General features: G+C 51.7%; 1 protein-coding gene across 15 annotated transcripts in view; it reads left to right on the top strand.

Annotated features, from left to right (window-relative positions):
- Window positions 1-20,270, top strand: part of RIMBP2 (RIMS binding protein 2) — a 338,608-nt gene that overhangs the window by 249,498 nt on the left and 68,840 nt on the right. For 13 of the 15 annotated variants that reach the window (XM_082353202.1, XM_082353201.1, XM_082353190.1 and 10 more), the window contains 2 exons: window positions 3,620-3,724; window positions 12,131-12,181. In XM_082353202.1, coding sequence (XP_082209328.1) covers window positions 3,620-3,724; window positions 12,131-12,181 — 156 coding nt within the window. The remainder of the gene's footprint in view (window positions 1-3,619; window positions 3,725-12,130; window positions 12,182-20,270) is intronic. The other 2 variants (XM_082353199.1, XM_082353196.1) reach the window with 1 other exon arrangement.

The raw sequence follows: 20,270 nt of genomic DNA, 5'->3' as shown, positions 1-20,270 counted from the left end.
GAGAGGCGGACAGAGTGCAGCCTCACCGCCACGGCAGCACCGCGGTTTTACTCTGGGTGACGAGGACCACTGAGGGCTTCTGAGCAGAGGAGGGGCACGACCCACCTTCTGGGTGCAAAGACCCCTCAGCCTGCGTGCGGCTGGGGGTTGGCCTCAGGGTGGGCATCTGGCCAGTTCGGGCCAACAGGACCAAAGGGGAGATCGTCAGGCACACTCTGGAAAGACGTTCCTCCTTGAAGTGATGGAGAATAAAGGCTCCCTTTCCTTCCTGTGGGACATTGTCTGTACCAGAGAGCGGTGTCCGGAGCAGGGAACCTTCTGGAAGCTTCCTAGGAGCTCAGTGCAGCCCCCATGCCCCACAGTCCTGCTAGCAGCTTGGCTCAGTGCCTCGGCTCGGTGGGAATGGGTGGCATCCAGGTGCCATGCTGTTCCCACGCCTGGACTCCTCCCACGGCCCTTCCTGGGTGGGGGGGTGGCGGGGGAGCTCCCTCACCTGCCTCTGGTCTCCGCTTCTTCTTGGTGAGGCTCCGGCCACTTCAGTGAATACCTCCAGCCTCTGCCACACCTGCAGCTCCATAGCCCCCCGTCCCACGCCGTATTGTTCTCCTTAACACTTAGGACCACCTGAAACACTGCATATCGTTTAATATACGTGGGTAGGGTCTGTCTCTCCCTCTCGAGTGTGAACTCCAAGAGACTTGGTTTTGTGTGTGCTTGTTTTCACTGCTGTCACCTTCAGAACCCAGGGTGGTGACTGGCACATGACAAGTACTTGGTAATTGTTTGTTGAATGAATGAGTGAATGAGCGAGTGAATGAGTGAGTCTTCAATATAGTATTGGATTGACATTTCATCACAGGATTAGGCTATGTGAAATAGCCAGTCTTAGAAGTCAAAATGATTGAATTATCAATTTTAGTGGTTCGACCTAACGCTTCTTGTTGCAATTGACATTTCCTTGTTTATTTGCTTGCCTGTGTCCTTTCTTACCCGCTCGCGCAATTAGAATGTCCATCCGTGGAGGCAGGACCCTGTTGTTCTGGATGCCAGTGTCGTGGCACATGACGGGTACCCAATAAATGCTGGCTGAATGAATAAATATGCAGAAGTAAATGAATGAAGGAATGGAACAGAAATAATCCTCTCTAGAACGAAAAGCCTCACACACACGGTCCCCTCGACCCTCTGACAACCCCATGAAAGTTGGTGGAGGATAGGTATTAATGAACTCTAGTGCCCTTAAGAAGAAACCCAACACCAGACAAAAGTAATATCCCTCTGAGTCAGTGACAAGTGTTTGTGGAAGAATTTCCAAAGCTTCTTGCAAGCTCAGAGAATTCCTGACATCTTTAGAGGCTCTGGGGGTTCGTCTTAGTGTTCCTGAAAATGCCCGGTGCCTTGGGCCACTGGTCGGGGAATCTGGGTGGGTTGGTGGTGGGCAGGGGGGAGTTGAATCTGTTACAAGAGATCATGAGAAATTGCTAGGCCCAAATTGGTAATGAGAGCTCCGCAGGGCCAGGAGAGCCGTGTTCAAGACCGGCTCTTGGGAAGCTACGTGGCAATAACCCCCTTCCTGTCCAGGAAGGCGAGGCGCAGTCAGAGCAGGAGGGCTGGAGGCTGGAGCGGGTGCAAGAAGACGCGTGTGTGCTGTTTCTCCTCCCGCCCACGTATAGACACAAACGACCCACTCCAGTCCCAACTCGGGACAGGTTTTAGTCATCGACAAACACACCCATTTCTACCTTTTCAGGGGATTTGGTTCATGTTTGAGGGGTTCTAACTTCCCAGGATCCTGGGTTCTGGTGAGAGTTTCCATAGCGACAGTGAAACCAGCACTCGTCCACCAAGGGGCCAAGAAATTGCAACTTCCCAGGGAAGTAAGACAGCAGAGGGGCTGCAAGGTTGTTTAGCCCCAAACTGGAGACAAAGCCAGAGCGTGATGTCGCCACGCATGTAACACGTGCAACATGGGCGGCAGGAAGACTTCACTTTTTAATGCAAAAAAACCCCCCAAAACGTAGAACTTTGGGTTGTGAACCCGCAAAGCTTCCCCATCTGCAGTTAAAATCGTTGAGTGCCAAGATCTTTCCCAGAAGGAAAGAGCTTTTGGTGGCAGTGGGTGGGATGGACTTGGGAAAAATGGTGAAGAGAATAAATTTGCCTCTCTGCCCTTATCTCTCCGAGACCCCTTCCCCAGCCTAGGGGATAAAAATAAGTAAAAGAATTAAAATAAAATTTAAAAGTAATAATATTAAGTCATCAACAAATTCAAGCTAAGGAGAAAGGTATGTTAGGGTCCCCTCCCCATTATATCGAGGTGTCTCCTATCTGTATACCATGGGTCATGCCCTCGAATGTCAGGTCACAGGAAGGTGAGGCTGGGCCTGCAGGGACAGCGGCAAAAAGGAGGCGTGTGCCCGGGAAGGGAGCAGCTCTGACTCAGCCTCTGCCAGCCCCTCCAGGTGGCACACATAGCTAAAACTTTTGTGAAAAGATCCAGATTTTCAAAATGTTGATTGCTAAGCCACCTTTGGCATAGATCTCGTTATAAAAAAGAAATAGGAAAGAAAGAAGAAGGAAGGAAGGAGGGAAGGAAGGAAGGAAGGGAGGAGGGAGGGAAGGAGGGGAGGGGAGGGGAGGGGAGGGGAGGGGACAGGAGGGGAAGTGGGGAGGGGAAGGGAGGGGAGGGGAGGGGAGGAAGCTGAATTCAAATGTTGTACATCTGGTTTGCCATGAAACATTCCCTGTGATTCTGCCTGTGTGAAAGTCTATCCCACCCACGCCTTTTTTCTACATGGTGTCATTTCTCATGTTTCCTCCCCACCAGGGTTCACAGGTGGTCACTGTTAGGGCCGGGGAGGTCCCGGTGTCCTGGGATGCTTGCTGGTGGGTTCTCCTGGGGGATGACTTTGGGTGAAGAGAAATCATCAGAGGTGGGGAGAAGATGCTCTGGTCAGAGGAAAGGTCCAGCCCTGGGACTCCCTGCCTCGGTGGGACCGTTGCAGAGGGACAAATGAGGGGGCATTTGGACTTGTTGGGGCTGAGCACCCCGCTTCACCAGGGCGAGCAGACAGGACCAAACCCTGAGATTCAGAGTCTCCACGGAGGCGTCCGATTTGAATCCCAGACGGCCACTCGCCATGTGTGGCAAACAAGGAAAGCTTGGTGTGTCAGTTTTCCCATCTGTAGAATGGGGCTAGTTACAGTACCTCCCTCCCACGATTGTTGTGGATGACATGAGTTAAATGGTAGTAAACAGCTTGGAACAGTACCCCTCTGTAGGGAAAGGTCCATAGGTCTTGGCTGGTATTTGCAGAAGACCTGGGGGAAAAACACGGAGAGAAGGGAGGATTTTTTCCAGACAGGAAGAAGAGGGCTTCACCTCCACAGCACGGGAACCTGCAGCTCTGCTCACGTGCTCCTGGCATGTAAACTAGAAAATGTGAAAACGGGGGAGGAAGGCTTGTGGGTGTGAGGGTTTCCCCGGCTGGTCCTGCTGCCCTCGGGAGAAGCCGGGGATGCAGGCGGTGAGTCAGAGCGGGGAGCCGGCCGTGGGGACCCAGGACGCAGCTCCCTGCGGGACGCTGGGCTGACCTGACCTGCCCTCCCCCCAACGCAGCACATGCGAGAGGCCGCGGAACGGCGGCAGCAGCTGGAGTTGGAGCATGAACAAGCCCTGGCCGTCCTCAACGCCAAGCAGCAGGAAATCGACCTCCTGCAGAAGGTGAGCCGGGCTGAGGCTGGGGGCTGGGAGGAGGTGGGCGGTGGACTGGGGACCTGGGTGCGGGCGGCCGGCTGCTCTCCCGAGCCCTTCCTCCCAGGCTAGCGAGCGCCTCCCTCTCCTTCCTGGCGCGGAAACAGTCCCTGCGCTCTCTAGTTTCTCCTAAGTTGACTTGTGATTATGTTCTAAGCTGCAAAAAATCAAAGGCAAAGCTCGAACAGTCGATGCTGGCGAGATTGTAGGGAAAATGACACGCCTGTGGATTATTGAAAAGGGTATGAATTGCTTCAGCTCTGGGGGCAAGCAACGTGACAGCATCAATGAAAACTAAAAACACAGGTTTATTTTGACCCTGCAACCTTCCATTCTGGGAATATGCTGAAGATGCCCTGTAAGAAACACAGGAACGCGTTCAAAATGATGGTTTGGTTTGGTTTGCAGTTCTGTAGTGTGGGCACAGGTAATGGGGTTAAATCGAATGCTCATCCCAGGGCGTGGTTGTGTGAATCGTGGGGCATCCGTACCACAGAGCAGAGCGACAGCATTGGGAGGAATCATTGTGGTTTACAGCTGCTCTCTTGGGGAGGTTTACATGATGGTTTGCTAAGTGATCTCATGAACGAAGGACAAGAAAGAGAGAGACGGAACACAAAAGGAAGAAAGAAAAGGAGAGAAATAAGGAGAGAAAAGAGGGAGGAAGACGAAAGAACAGAAAGCAGAGGGAGGGAGGAGGGGAGGGGAGGGGGGCACTGAGCAGCTCAGAATGTGTATCCCCACATCACTTGTGATGGTTTGGGAGCCCAGAAAGTTAATTCCTGCCCTATCCTTAGTCACAGGCCTTGGTCCCCTGGTCTCTCTCCAAATGCATCTGAGGATTCCTCTTTCAGAGCCATGGGTCTTGGGTCCCTGTGTCTATCTCTCATTGCGTTTCTTTCCCAAAGCCCGGTGCCCCCCACCCATGGGAGGGCAGCCAGCCTTTCCAGCCAGGGCCCAGTGTGACCGTTGGCACAGGTGCTGGTCCCAGACGCCCCCCGGCGCCAGCTGGGATGAGCAGTAGACATCTATCTCTTCCTTCAGTCGGTGGGTCCTTCCATCCCTCGACAGCCCCTCCAGGTCTTTGATCTCAAATAAAGGACACGATGGCTTACCCTGCCTGGGTGGTGACCCCTATCTGTCAGAGTGGTTTTTCTTCTCCCGAGTTTATTAGCGGAGCGTGTGGCATCGGGCAGATAACTTCCCATGCTGTTTCTCTTATCATTTATGGAGACCTCGTGCTAAGGATAGATTTCATCGGGCCGGTGCGATGGACACAGTCGCAGGCCTTGTTACGTGTCATTGTAAGTCGGCTGGCCCGCTAAGCAGCTCTGTTTCATTAGATGCTCTCCAGAAAGGATATTGCTGGGGTACAGACAGCGATATTACTCTTCTCTTCCCCTGCCGTGTGGGAGGGACCTGTCGGTGCCTGGAGATACCTGCTTGGGACGCACACTCCTTCACTGCCTCCCCAGAAGCCGTGTCCCCAGGCTGGGGATTTCCAGGACAGATAATAAGCCGACAGAAATACAAGTATTGTCCAGCAAGGGTGACAGGTCGGTTTTTCCCAGCAGAGCATCATTTTCCATGAGCCTGGAGTTTTATTTACGAAGCACTTGATGCCGGGGAAAGTGCGCTAGAGCCAAGTCCGTTATTCAGCTCCCAAAGTCTCTCCTGAGCACCATCCAACTTCTTTTTTCCCCTGTGTTCATCCTTGTCTCTATTTTGGACACACTGATGCTTCATCAGTGGGGGAGCACAGGAAGAAAAACTAATGAAGGATGAATGTGTCGACTTCGTAATTTCTTAGAGCTCTGATTTTTTTTTTAAGTGTTAGAAGAGAAAGGTTGAGACTTGAATGGAACAAGACTGATGAGTTCTTTCCAGAGTTTGCGTGTCCATTTGATTTCCAGCACGGACGGCCCTCGTGCTGCACTTGCTGCCCTGATCACTCCTTCCTTCCTTCCTTCCTTCCTTCCTTCCTTCCTTCCTTCCTTCCTTCCTTCCTTCCTTCCGCAAATGTTTGCTGGCTGCCGCCTATGTTTTGGCTGCTCAGCTATTGTTCTGGAAACTGGGAATGCAGTGCAGGGTAGGACAAGACCGCAGCCTTACAGAGTGAGACTAAGTGAACAAGTACATGAAGAATTCAATAAGTTCAGATCAGAAAAATGCCATGAAGGAAAACACAGAATGAAGTGAGAGATTGATGAGGGCAACGGCTTTAGATGGGGTGAAGCTGAAATGAGTGGCAGACACCCATTATGCAAGTGCTCATGTCCTATGGAAAGACAAAGTCTAGCCCTTGTCCCCCTACCTCAATAAAAGTCACCAGAGCTCTCTGAGTTCCAGTTTGATTCTCATGAGACCACAGTGTGAGATATCTCCAAGGGGCTGTCTATTCTGACTACAACTCCCATTATTTCTTTTTTTTTTTAATTGAAGTATAGTTGATATACAATGTTGTGTTAATTTCTGGTGCACAGCAAAGTGATTCAGTTATACATATATATACATTCTTTTTTTTAGTATTCTTTTTCATTATGGTTTATCATAGGATACTGGATGTAGCCCTCTGTGCTATACAGTAGGACCTTGTTGTTCACCCATGCCATATATGAACCTGCCTCTGCTAATCCCAACCTCCCACTCCGTCCCTCCCCCAACGCCCTCCCCCTTGGCAACCACCAGTCTGTTCTCTAGGTCTGTGAGTCCGTTTCGCAGATACGTACATTTGTGTCACATTTTAGATTCCACGTGTACGTGATATCCTATGGTATTTGTCTTTCTCTGTCTGACTTGCTTCACTTAGTATGATCATCTCTAGTTGCCTCCATGCTGCTGCAAATCCCAATATTTCTTGAACCCACTCCCATGGGACCCACCTTCATCTCCCCAGTGCTGCGGCTCTTGTTAAGTCACCCAGGAGGTCCTGCTCAGTGGTTAGTGCCCTGCCCTCATCCTCTTTGACCCAGAGGCACAGTTTGAGGGGGTCCACCTCCCCACCCCCCAGGCTTCCAGGACCCCACCCTCTTCCAGTTTTCCTCCTTCCCCACAGACGCCCTCTAAACATCCCCAAGAATCAGTCCGCAAGCCACGTCTCTTCTTGACCTACACTCGCTAGGTCCCCGTGGGTTTGAATGCCACCTGTGTGCCAACTGCCAGATTTGGTTCTCCAAGTCACATTGTGCCTCTGAACCCCACTTCTTTTGTCCAACTAGACATCCAGCTTGGACGGTCTCAAACATCATGTCCCCAGTTGAGTTCTGTTCCGTCCTCCCCGACACGTGCTCGGCACACGGCCTGCCAGGCTCTGCAAAGGGCAGCTTTTCCCTTTTTGTACGGCTTTTCCTTTTCCCGGGAGTGAATTGCCTCTTTGTGTGAGTTTGCTCAGTCCTCGGTGTACCCGTCACTCCCCTATTCCCAGACTTTCTGCCAGAGCTGTAGAGTTCCCCTCAAGATGGTCCTGCTTCTCAGGGGATGTTTTAATGCCGTTTTCCCCCGAGACGTCCTGCCTGGAGCCCGGCCTCTTCTTCCCAGTCTAGGCTGGTTGCTCCGGAGGCCAAATCAGAGCTGGGCCTGGAAATGCCCTTCCCCATCATCTGGGGAATTCCCTTTCCACCTTTCTGTACTTTGTTGGATCCGCTGCTTCCTGGCTCCCATAATATTTTTTTTCTTGATGCACAGGATGTGTCTAAGGAAGCTAGGGGTGTATTTTCCCATGAAATGTAGGTGGATTTTTTGACATTTTACACTCCTTGGAGATCCCTTTGTGGTTTCAGCCTCACCTCTGGACCTGGCCACGCTAAGGAAGGTCTGGGCATTCAGCCAGCTCGAGGGTCAGGAACCCGGAACCTTCTCCAGGTGCCTCTCCCTCCCTGGAGGCTCAGCTTATTCCTCTGCTCAATACGGCAGTTGGGAGAAGCAGGTGAAATAATGTGCAAGTGAAAACACTTGTTGAATTAAAGAATGAACGAATGATCAAACTGCCCAAGGCTATTCTAATGGGAATAAAGTAAGATAGGACCATCAGCCAACCCTTATCTCTGGTAGCTGGTGGAGGCATAGCTTAAAAAACTAAAAGTCCAAGCAGAGCGAGTCCCATCTACGAGGACTTTTCCACGGGACACCTGCTCGTGGAGATCGGGGAGCCAAGAATCCTCACTTCCATTCATTCAAAAAGCAGCTCTTGGGCTTCCCTGATGGCGCAGTGGTTGAGAATCCACCTGCCAATGCAGGGGACACGGGTTCGAGCCCTGGTCTGGGAAGATCCCACATGCCGCGGAGCAACTGGGCCCGTGCGCCACAACTACTGAGCCTGCGCCACAACTACTGAGCCTGTGCTCCACAACAAGAGGGGCCGCGATAGTGAGAGACCCGCGCACCGCGATGAAGAGTGGTCCCCGCTTGCCACAACGGGAGAAAGCCCTCGCACAGAAATGAAGACCCAACACAGCCATAAATATATAAATAAATTTTTTTTTTAAAAAGCAGCTCTTGGGCATCCTGTGTCAGCCATATGTAGGGCCAGCGGCACAGCAGTGAGCGTGAGCGAGGCTGTGACGTAGGCTGTGGACGGTGACAGTACTAGTAAAAGCTACACCGTGAACATTCGCTCTGAGTGCAGCGCGTTCTGGGCCCAGTACCTGGACTGCACGTGTCGCCTTCTTGAAGTCCCCGCCTGCCTCTGTCTCCTCCTGTCCTGTGTCACTCTCCGCCCAGAATGCCTGGTCCCCAGATAACGGCAGAGCTGGCTTGTTGCTGGCACTGAAGTCTCCACCTGGCCTCCCTGCCTGAATGGCCTCAACCCGCCAGCCCTGGTGCTCTCTGCCACCTCACCCCATTTAGTGATGCCACTTGCCCTTTGATGTACCTATTTGCCTAGTGTCTGCCCTCCCAGAACTTTGCCTGACACAGAGCAGGTACTCAACAAGTGATGCTTGGCAACTTTGAATGAATGAATGGATGAGTTAGTGGGGGAATGAATGGATGAATTAGTGGGGGAATGAATGGATGAATTAGTGGGGGAATGAATGAATGAATAAACGGAGATGCTTGGGAACTTTGAATGAATGAATGGATGAACGAATGGGAGACCTAGTAAGATTCCATCCATTGATGTAGTTCATGGTCATATGAAATTACCGGGATAACTGATGGTAAGTTCTAGGCAGTCCTCTATAAATGTCTGTTGAACGCATGAGTGGCGGCAGCCGTCAGCCGTCACCCGTAACATGTGGGATGCCGGTCCCCTTACAGATGCAGGACCTGGTGGCCCGACTCCGACCCTGATGTCTCTAGGGAAACGGTGACTGGAGTCCAGCTGCTTTAGCTGCTTTAGCTGCTTCAGACTTCCAGTTTCTCGTGCGGGTTACATCCTTGTCTTATTACAGTTAGCAGCTAGAATAATCCAGATGTATGAGCAAAAGAGTTTTTCCACATTTAAAATTCGTCTGCAGATCTGATCAATGTGACTGTCCTTTCAAATTCCTCCCATGTGGGAAATGAAGGTTCCAGGTTTAAGGCCATTACTGACACGTGGGTTGCTAAAAGAAGCCAAACTCACCCCACATCTCATAAAAGTGCTTTGCCTCCATGCCAAGTGCTTCCCTTGGATGTTTTGGATTTAGCTGTTGTACGTGGATGGTGGGAGGGGGGGATCACAGGCTGACCCTCCGAGTTCATTCAGCGTCTTGTTTTCTCCTATGACACATGCCTGGAATATTGGTTCATGGCTTCCTCAGCTCTGTGGAACTCAGGGACCTGACTTGAGGACCTGTATAGCCCTCAGTCTTGAGTCCATGAATCTTCTTCACTTTTCTGTGGAGCTGAGATTAACAGCACCCACAAATGACCCTCCCCCTGCGCATACCAACCAGCAGCCGTACTCCCAACCCCATCGCCAAGGTGCTTGGGTACTTATTATTCTGAGTGTTACGTGTCCAGTCTGTCTGAGCCAAAAGTCCAGAGCTTTGGCAGCGGGAAATCTACATCCCCTCTACACAGCTATGCCTCCCCTGAAACAAATGTGTTTGGTGCAGTGTCAACCCACCCCCTGGACATTTGATCCCCTAGATGGCAGGCCCCTTTTTCTGACAGCAGGACTGTGGGCCTCCCTAGGAGTCGTGGTCCCTCTCAAGTTCACTGTGTTCTGTAGGAAATTGCGTCTGCGTGAAGATCTCAGCTTCCCCCATGCGCTGGCAGTGGCCCCCGAAATGAGCCTTGCTTAAGCTGTTGCTTAGATTCTGCAAGAATTCAGCGCTGCCAATTTTAACTGTTAATTTTATCCATCTATTCTGATTGCCCAAATGGCCCAGCTTGCAAGTAGCCTACAAAAACGAACTCCTGATTTTCACTTGAAGCCAGAAATGAAGTTGTTACTGCCAGCTTGGCTGTGTTTTAACAGCCTGCGATGGAGTTTTTAGTTGTTTTTCATTCTGCCACTTGAAAACTATCTTGGACTCAAGTGGCTCAATGATGGTGTTATTTATATAATCCCTGTATGTTCTCTGGTTGTTTGTCTTTTTTTTCCTATTTCGTGATGTATTGTCCCTCTTGTTGTTTTTGCTCTGAAAGGAATAATTTTGAGCTTTTGAAGACTGAGCTGAATTCAAGAATGGTCTAGTTAATTTGCTGGGTCCTATTCACTTCCCCAGCTCTTAAAAGCCTCATTGGAAATATGTGAGAATAAAATGCATATGAATGAACTCTATGGAAATCTCAGGCTACTTTTCGCTTTTAGTCTGTGCTGGGGAAGCCAAGCCCTTCCCTCTTTCCGACTCACAGAAGTTTTCAAGTGAGAAGCAGAAGCTGTTAAGATAGCTCTCACTGGCTTATTTATGATGTTAACTCTTCTCCTCATTATTCTCCAGGCACCTGGAGAAAATATTCCTCCAGAAATGAGAATTCTAAATGTAAATCTCAATTTAATACATGGATTCTTCCTTAGTGCTCAATTTTCAGAGGCAGCTACCCTATAGCATCAGGAGAACATCTTCTCTAAATGTTTGTGAGACCTGGGAGACCAGTTTGATGGGAGGCATGAAGGTGGTGATGTGGGGACAGGCCTTCCTCCTCCGTCTTATGACACCCGCACCCTCTCACTGAATTTCGGTGTCCCCAACGTTAAAATGGGAGGTGTCATGCCTTCAACAATTGACAGTTGTGCTCATTAGGACTCTTGGTTTCAAGTGACAAAAAACACAGAAAGAGAATTTCAGTTGTACACGCAACTGAAAATCTAGCTTCAGATGCAGCTGGATCCAGGGCCCAGATCAGCTGGCTTCAGGTGTGGTTGAACCCAGCACCTCCCAAATCCCATCAGACCTCCATGGCTCTCCTGCCTCTGCTCTCCCTTGCCTTGGCTTCATTTCTGGTTTCCACGTGGAGGCCCCTGGCTGCTCCAGGTTTGCCCCTCATGGTGGCAAGATGGCTGCAGCTGCTCCAAACTCTCCTCCACTCAGCCTCAAGTTCCAAAGGCAAGGGGCCTCCCTTCCTCCCAGCATTCCCAGGCAAAGTCTCTTTGTTCTAACTGGATCATGCACTCACCCACTAACCAATCACTGTGAGTCTAGAACCTTTCTCATGTATTCAGTGGATCCCCAGCAAAGTCAGGACCTCTTCCCAGGACATAGTTCCAGGCAGGCAAACACAACAGATATTTACTGTCATCACAATATTAGAACTTCAGGGTCCGTGAGGACAGGAAATAATAATGTTGCATCTCAGTTTTGTGTGAACTTACCACGTGGTCTGGGCAGCAGCCATCCTGAGAAATTTCTTTGGTGAAACTTGTACAATTTCTTATTCTGTGGAGCTGATGGCTTTGTGTCAGATAATTTGAAGAAGGCAGCCCCCCTGCTACAGCTGAGAGCCTGGGCGCTCAGGACCACCCGGGCAGCCCCTCCTCAGGGCCTGGTGGGATCTCAGCAGACCTTCGGTTATCCGGGGGTCAAGTTCGCATGATTGTGTTTTATTTCTCAAGCAGTTAAGGACATTTGAGAAAATGATGGTGCTCCCTGAGGCTTTGGGCAGAATTATCGTGCTGTCTGGGTTCAGCCACGTACCGTGTGTGGCCCCTTCTCAAGAAGAGAATCGGGCTCCTACCCTCGTGCACCAGCTGAATCCCACCAGCCTCCCTGGTCTCTGCCAGATCAGGGGGCGCTTTCCAGTTTTTACAAAGAGCATCAAACCCAAATCCACTCCATCTTGCCCAAAGGGAGAGAAAAATGAGAACTGATTTAGACCCTTAGAATTTAGGGGTTTATTAGAAGAATAAAAATCGATGACCCACACTCCCTGATAATTTAGACATTAATCTTTAATTCTCTTTTTCTCCCTTTAAACGTTCACTCTTCTGTCTTTTTATCATCAAAAAAGGCTCAGGTTGAAGCTAAGAAAGAACATGAAGGTGCGGTGCAGCTGCTAGAGGTAAGCGAACCAGCCATGATGGCTTTCTTCCTGGGGGTGGGTGAGGTCAGGGGATATTGCGTTAATGCCTCATAGAAGCAATAGCTAACGTTTACTGAGTGCCCACTGGGTACAGGTTACTAGTGCTGTTCACACATCCTCTTGTGTCATCAGCTCAAGCAGCCTATATGATAGGCGCCATTAGGGTTCCCATTTCACACGTGAGGAAGTGAGGCACAGAGAAGTTAAGCAATTTTCCTGTGGCCACACAGCCAGCACCAGAACTGTGGGTCTCAGAGGTGGTCTGCTCTCCTCTGCTGGCTCCTCCTGGATGGAAAGCAAGGAGGGTGAACCCGCTTGGGGGGGCATGATTTCCTCGAGGAGAAAGGTCAGGGGATGGGCCATTCCAATGGGTGTCAGATGAATGGGGGAGTTTTAAGTGACAGCACTAAGCCCAAGGAAGCACTTGGCATCTGAGGGGGGCGTTGGCAGGAATCACAGCAGTGAACACGATCAAGGTGCTGCCACGGGCACCGTCCCCATGAGCACAGCGGGAGTGACCCTCCCCAGCTGCCCAGAGGCCTTTCTCACTGGTCCTGATGGTGGGGGCTTGGCAGGAAGTGGGTGGCGTGTCTGGACCACTCTTCTGTCCCTGGCTGATGGCCTGCCGCCAGCATCCTCGGGAGCAGGGGGGAACTCCTGGCATCACCCGGGGGCCTTTGCCGCCTGCGTTCCTCATGCATGATAAATGGACGGAAGGAGTGTCCCTGCCGAAGACAGAGGTCACCAGTTACCCCTCACTGCAGACACAGCAGCGGGGTGTGGCTGCACAGCTTGGGGTGGCCCCACGAGGCCTCCTCCCCTAGTTCCGTTCCGTCCAGAAAGGCCAAGAGGGCCTTTCCGCTGGGCCTGCCACCTCCGCACGTGGGAAGCACCTGTCCTCTTTAACATGACCTTGTCTCTTGTCCCCAGGGGACCAGCAGCCACTTAAAACAGAATATATTCATCTCTTACATTGCCTTTTAAAATCTATTCCTCCCCCAGGAAAAGGTTTCATCATTATGGTCATATATATTAAAATTGATTTTTTGAAAGCGTCCATTAGCTAATGAATATCTGGAGGGCTGAGAGTAATAAATAGCAAGTGGGAAAATATATAACCCAGGAGACTGGAAACAGACCTCCAAATGGCCATCCATCTCCCTGAAAAATCATTTCATTCCCCCCGCCGGAATCGCTCACCGCACTTTGATTTACATAGTCTCCTGGCTGGAAGTGCAGTTTCTTTTTTCCCATCACCCCAAGCCCATCGATCTGATCGTCTGTGTTGTTTTATCCGCCTTCTGAGCCGCTGCTCTGTGACAGCCCCGCCGAGGTCACGTCACCCGGCGCTGGTGGCCGTGCGTGCCCCGCACGTGGGGATGGGCGTAACGTGCTTCGGTTGGAAAAACGGAAAAGGCAACGCAGGTGCACTGAGAATCTGTGTCTTCTTTTATTCACAACATCTTCCTGTCATTGTGTCTTGCTTTGCTTTTCACCCAGAACACGCTGGACAGCATGCAGGTACTTTAGGGAATGATGTCTGCCCCTCCCCGTGTGCTTGGTGGTGCTTTCCCCAGTCATGGACCAGCCGCGCACCCCTGGGCCCGCTCCATCCGCCTCTTCTTCCGAAAATGGGCAGCTTTCTGATGCAGTCGTGGGTGCCTGGGGCTCCCTGGGGCCAGGGGAGCCAAGGAACTGCCCCTGGGGGCTCCACCCCAGGGAGATGCTTTATTTTGGGCATTGAGGCCCAGGGCTCTGTCCTCTGAAGTGATGAGCGGGGCCAGCAAAGCCGGCTTCCATTCTCAGGCTGGAAGAACGTTCTGTGAATTCAGATGACCTCGGGGAGGAGAATTGTCGGGATGATTCTACCCTTGGGCCAGCCACGTGCTTTCGAGCCCGGCCAAGAGCCCAGAATTTGGTGGGTCCGTCATCGGAATTCAAACCTTGCACCTGAGCGGTCCCCCATGCCCAATATGTGTCGAGTGAGGGCCGCGACCCTTCCAGCAGCTGGGGGCCCTTGCTTGTTCTTCTCACCGGCATCCGCCTGGGGAAGAAGAGAAATGAGCTGTCCCTCCAAACAGGGTTTTGAGCCTTTTCCAAAACTCTGAGTTTGGCCGTGAGTTTGTAGAACCAATGACTTGTCTCACTCTTGGGTGGTTCTCCAAGCGGGGTTCTGGGACCCGCGGTATTGGCATCACTGGGGAGCTTGTCAGACCCACTGAGTCAGAAACCCGGGGTGGGGGACCGAAATCTGCGTGTTAACCAGCCCTCCGGGTGCTTCGAGAAGCGTGGTTTAGAGAGTGCCAGGCTGGTTACAGGAAGGGGAGCTATCTGAAGGAGTAAGCCCCCTGGGAATCTTGGCCAATCCTGGTTCAGCAGCTTAGTAACCAGAATTGATGACCAAGAATAACCCGAGTGAGACCCCGCCCGCCTATCCTCCAAGCATCCCTAGCGGGCAGTGTAGTCTTCGTTTGGAAGTTCATGTTCTCTGTGCCTCCTACTTGGCAGGCCGGTGACTTCCTTTAGTCACATAATCTACCAAGCAGAACAACCCACCTCCTTGCGCAGCTAGAGAGAATGCAGTGACGGAGAAGGGCTGCCCCAGAAGACGTGTTAGGTGAACCCCTCAAAACACCTACATGCACACATCCGGTTCTGTGGACGTTTCTCAGTGCTGTTTGCTGATGAATGATTGGCCAGGATGTTTGGAGATGGGGGGGTGTCTTTATTCCTGGTCAGGACACCCAAGGACGGATCCGGGCTGGCTTGGGGGCTGAGCAAAGACAGGGGTCAGGAGTCAACTGAAGATAGAACATAGCTTTTCAGAATCCAGATGGAGAGCTCTGTTTGCAAACCTAACAGCCTAAGAGCAGGTACCGGCTACGTAGCTTCCTTGGCACTTTATGAGGGCGTGAGTTTAAGACAAAGAAGCAAAAGAAAATAGTTATAACAACAGCAACAGTGCCAACAGCAGTGTTTATTGAACCCTCCTCTGAGCCGGGCACTGTTCTAAGGGTGCATCTGCGGGTTACCTAGGAGATAACGGACGTATTGTCCCTCTCGGTCTCCATGACAACCAGGGGAACCGAGGCACGGTCAGGCGAAGTGACTTCCCCAAAGCCTCGGAGCTAGTCAGGAGCAGAGTCTGGGTGCAAAAGCCCCAGGAGTTTGGCGCCAGGATCCAAACCCTCCACCGCTGCACGGCAGAATCTTCTGCCCTCGGAATCCTGACCTCCCTGCGAGGTGGGGTCAGGTCTCCCGCCAGCAAAGCTGTACCAAAAGGCGGATCAGCTCCCGCAGCAGCCAGACTTGGAAATGCCGGCCGAGCAGCCCACCTGCCCTTCCCCAGCAGCAGCAGAGACAGGAACGCCCACCACGTGGTCACAAGTGACAAGAGTGATGGAACTTAATCCTTTTAATACCACCCAGGGAGGTTGATATCAGCCTCCTCGTTTCGCTGATCAAAAACCAAGGCACAGAGACGCTGAGCCACCCGCCAGGGACACACAGCTTCTAAGGGCAGAACCTAGGCCCTGAGGGTCCACGGGTAACACCATCTCAAGTCACTGAGAAAAGAGCGTGCAGAGAAGAGATGGCCCGTGACTGGGGGGCCCATAAACCCTAAATCCTGCTGGGTTAGGAGGCAGCGAGTTCTGGGGTCCGTTGCCAGGGGACTCTCGCCCACGATAAGCTGGTTCCCGCCAGTGTGTCAGTGCTGAGGGCTTCGCATGTGCGTCTCGCATGCTTTGTGGCTGATTCTCCAGGGCTCCTTCCTAGGTATTTATGGCCTCACTCCCAGCACTTGCTGCCCTCCTCCTGGACCGAGGCATCCACCTGCGGGCGATGCCAGGACAAGCCTGAACGGGCTCCGTTCATCCCCGGGTCTCATTCGAAAGGAGACAGGGCTCATCTGGAGGCAAGGGTCCAGCATCTGAGTTGCACAATGACTCTCCTGGTCCCTGGGCTCCTTTTGCTTTCATGGGTCCCTTCTTCCATAAAAACATTAAAATTATATTTTACATCTGCTTAGGTACAAAGGCGAATATAATCCAGGTTGGATTCATTATTATTATCTTCAGTTTTCCTCTGATTTTAAAGGAAATTAAAATGAAACCATTTCTGTGGGTCCCTAAACAAGGCCCCAGGTACCATGCTGCTTGCCTGGCTTGTGTTAAGATGCTCAGTGACCGTCTGGCAAGGGAGCGTGCTTGTGAGTAAATGAATATGTTTGTTCCCATCAAACAGATGAACTTGGTCTCTGGTGTGTGTGTTAGGGTAGGCCAGGGTGTGCTGCAGTAACAAACACCAAAGTCTCACACTCAACACACAAAGGTTCATTTCTTGCCACTGCAGATATAGGAACACGCCACGAAGCTCCCCTCCACGTGGTGACTCAGGGATCCAGGCTCCCTGCATCTTGAGGCTGTGCCATCCAGAGCGTACGGCTTCCTGGTCACCATGGCAGGGAGACCTCTTCCGTGTCTCGGCTGCAGAAGGCACAGTGTCACCTCTGCTTGCAGGCCACGGGCCAGAGCTAGTGACCCGGCCCCGCTTCACTGCAGAGGAGGCTGGGAAGTGCAGCCTCCCTGGGTGGGGGCCTGGTGGCATGGCTCTGCCACATCTGAATTCTGGAATCGTCACAGGGCAATGCAATTTTGATACCAAAGTGGACAGACAGAATATTAGCTAAGCTGAGAATCTGAGAAGTGCACAGATAAAGAAGTTTATACTTAATGCTTTGCCTTTACATCTCTTAGGAATTCTCTGTCCCCCAGGAATTGTGGGGATGCGGCCTCTGCCTCCCTAGGGTAGACTTGGGTACCCTGTACCCATGAGTCTTAGCTGGAGGGCGAGGTTGTTAGGGACAAGGAAACTGGGGATGCTCAGGTATTTGGGGGTTCAGCCACCCAGGACTACCTCTGGCTCCAGCTTCATCTCCCTAATGCTCCCCTTCCCAACCGCAGTTGGGAGGACACAAGCTACAGTCAACGGGAAGCCCCAGGTTTGTTTTTTTTTAAAGGAACCCCTTTATTTATTTATTTATTTATTTATTTATTTATTTATTTATTTATGGCCGTGTTGGGTCTTCGTTTCCGTGCGAGGGCTTTCTCTAGTTGTGGCGAGCGGGGGCCACTCTTCATCGCGGTGCGTGGGCCTCTCGCTATCGCGGCCTCTCTCGTTGCGGAGCACAGGCTCCAGACGCGCAGGCTCAGTAGTTGTGGCTCACGGGCCCAGTTGCTCTGCGGCATGTGGGATCCTCCCAGACCAGGGCTCGAACCCGTGTCCCCTGCATTGGCAGGCAGATTCTCAACCACTGCGCCACCAGGGAAGGCCCCCAGCCCCAGGTTTTGAAGTCTCATCAGTGAAAGGCGTTTATCTGCGCACAGGGTGCCTCTGTGACTAATGCTTGTCTATACAGAAGCAAAAGACTCAAATGATCCAGACCCACCAGCAGCAGAAGTCACTGTGCTTTAGTTGGGCAATTTGATAAAGGCATTAATCGTGTGAACCAAAGCAAACGTTTAAGACACTTGTGTTTTAATAGTGCTGACTGCATACACATTAAAGGAGGTGAAACATTAATTAAAAAGTCATCTTCACCCAAGTCTCCCCTTGGTTATTACTTTGTTACATTTTAGTATCAAGATGGCATTGTCCTGTAAAGATTCTAGAATTCAGAGCAATTACTTGTCAAGATCCTGGAATTCAGAGCCGGTTCAGATGAATTGATGGGGTTTTTCTGTGTATATTATAGTTGCAGGCAAGAGCTGGGTGCGGGTGTGGGTATTAACCTGGCAGTGGAGGGTATTTCTTAACTGGGAATCACCGTGAAAGAGTATGGAGAGACCCTTAATGTCTCCCGCTGATGATAAAAAGTGGGGAAATTCTAATATACTTGCATGGGCTGAAATGCACCATCACCTTTGCTGAAAGCAGAAGTTCGGCCGTCTGAGAGGCAAGGGTGATTGGGTCACTAGTTAGCCGTCCCTCTGGCGCCGTCCTTTGCCCGCAGAGGACAAAAGATCTTAGTTTCTGCTTATGGAGCCCCTTACATGACCGCCAGAGTCTGGACTTACAATTTGCCATAGTTCTGGAAGGCAAGCTTCTCTCCCATTTTATAGATGAAGAAACTGAGGCCCAGTGAGCTTATGTGACTTTCCTCCAGGCCCTCTGAGTGAATGAGGGAGTGGGGGGGTCTGGGATCTAGACACAGCCCAGAGCCTGGAGTCAGAGAGGATTGGGTGTGTCCTGCCACTTACTGGGTGTGTGACCTTGGTCTTTAGTCCATCTGGCCTTGTCTTCCTCACCCATGCAACGGGCTCACACCAGCTTACCCCTGGGAGTCTCTCTGGCCATCAGCACTCATGCATAGAGAGCCCCCAGCGGGGCCTGGCACACAGTAGGTACTCATTAAGCAATAAATAGCACCACAAACCTCGTTTACCCCTAAAGACACCGCACAGAACAACTTACTCCCAAATCACTCCCGCACTGCCTGGGACGCCCTGGCTTGGCTGTGCTAGCGTGAGTGTTCACAGCATCCCTGGACCCTCAAAATGGTCCTGGTTTGGACGCTAATTACAGGGCACAGTGCCCTACTCATCCGCTCCCCTTTATGAAGCCTGGAAGTCAGATGAAAAATACAGAGTGGAGGACCTTGGGAACGCTGGCAGGTGCATCTTTGGATGCGTTTTCCTTCGTCTTTATAAATACCCACAGCCGAATTTGCAAGTCTCTGCTGTTTATTCCAGTTCGAGTTTATTCGCCCGATGACGGTGCCGTCTGTCCCCACGGTGGCCAGAATGCAGCCGCCCTCCGCTTCTGATGCGCAGGTGGCGGGTTAGGGTGAGGAGAAGCGGGGCCGGGACACACCGGGATGGGGACACTCAAGCAGCCTGCTTAATTCAAGCGGGCGTGGTTCCGCCCCACCGGTGTCGCCACCCAGCCCGGAGAGGGTGTCCATGGAGGCTCTGGAAGGGAAACCTGCTTCCTTCCTGGAAGAGGGAAACAGCAGGGAAGCTGGGTGAACTTTCCAGAGGGAGCGCTCCCCTGTGGGACGTTCTTCCGGTTTAATGGGTCCCTACGCCTCATCTCCTAGTTGTTCAGACCATTTCCTCCCTGAAATTAGCGAGAAAAGGCATCTGGAAGCTGCCTGACTTTGGGGAATCATCATCCTGCTGTCTTGAAGCCGTGTCCTCGGATACCCAGAGGAGAAACAAAGCAAGGAATTGATGAGAGAGGGGCAAATAATTAGGTGTGATCACGCAGGACTCTTAGAATCTTTGGGGTAGAAATGCGAGGTGGGAGAGGCTTAGCCCTACAGCTTCGCTCCCGGGTCACAATGGAAGCAAGTCTCAAACCAAATTGTCGCACGTGTGCAGACGTGTAGTACAAAACGCTTGTTGACAAGAAGGCACGAAGTGGCACATCCCTCTTCTCTGCCCTCTTAGGAGCGACCTCCACCAGCCCCCATGGAAGCCGAGACCCCGGCCCTGGTTCTGGCGGCCTCGGGCAAAAGCAGAAATCCTCCAAATCAGGATCTGGACACAAGACCACTTTGAGACCCAGCCTTGGGCGCCATCCCCCAAAACACACTAGTCTTACGCACTATTCATTCAAGGGTGGGGTAGCGCTAAGATAGCCCATATTTTGAATACCTTTAATTTCACCAACAAATGCCCATGTCTCCCTTCATCATGTCTAGGGCTAGGGTTAGGGTTAGGGTTAGGGTTAGGGTTAGGGTTAGGGTTAGGGTTAGGGTTACCAATTTTTTTCTGATATCGACCATGCTAGGTGGGTGTGCCTGGGCATGGATGGAGATGCAGGTGGCGGATGGCTTCGGGGCAGCGGCTTCTGGAGTGTAGCCTTCCCAGCACCTGCATTGACCTCCCCTGGGGTGGGATTCTCAGTTACGACACCGATTGCCCCAGAATGAAGTTCAAGTCCCTGGGACATATTCTCTCCATCCAGAAGGATCGTATTAATAAACTGCAGATCCCAGAGCCCCCTGGCTCCAGACCCTGCGGGGATCATCCTGTGTGTCTGGGACTCAGGTGGGTGCAGCTGG

Source organism: Balaenoptera borealis, assembly GCF_965194805.1.
Source record: "Balaenoptera borealis genome assembly, chromosome: 14".
Lineage (NCBI taxonomy): Eukaryota > Metazoa > Chordata > Mammalia > Artiodactyla > Balaenopteridae > Balaenoptera > Balaenoptera borealis.
This window is presented reverse-complemented; position numbering and strand designations above follow the sequence as displayed.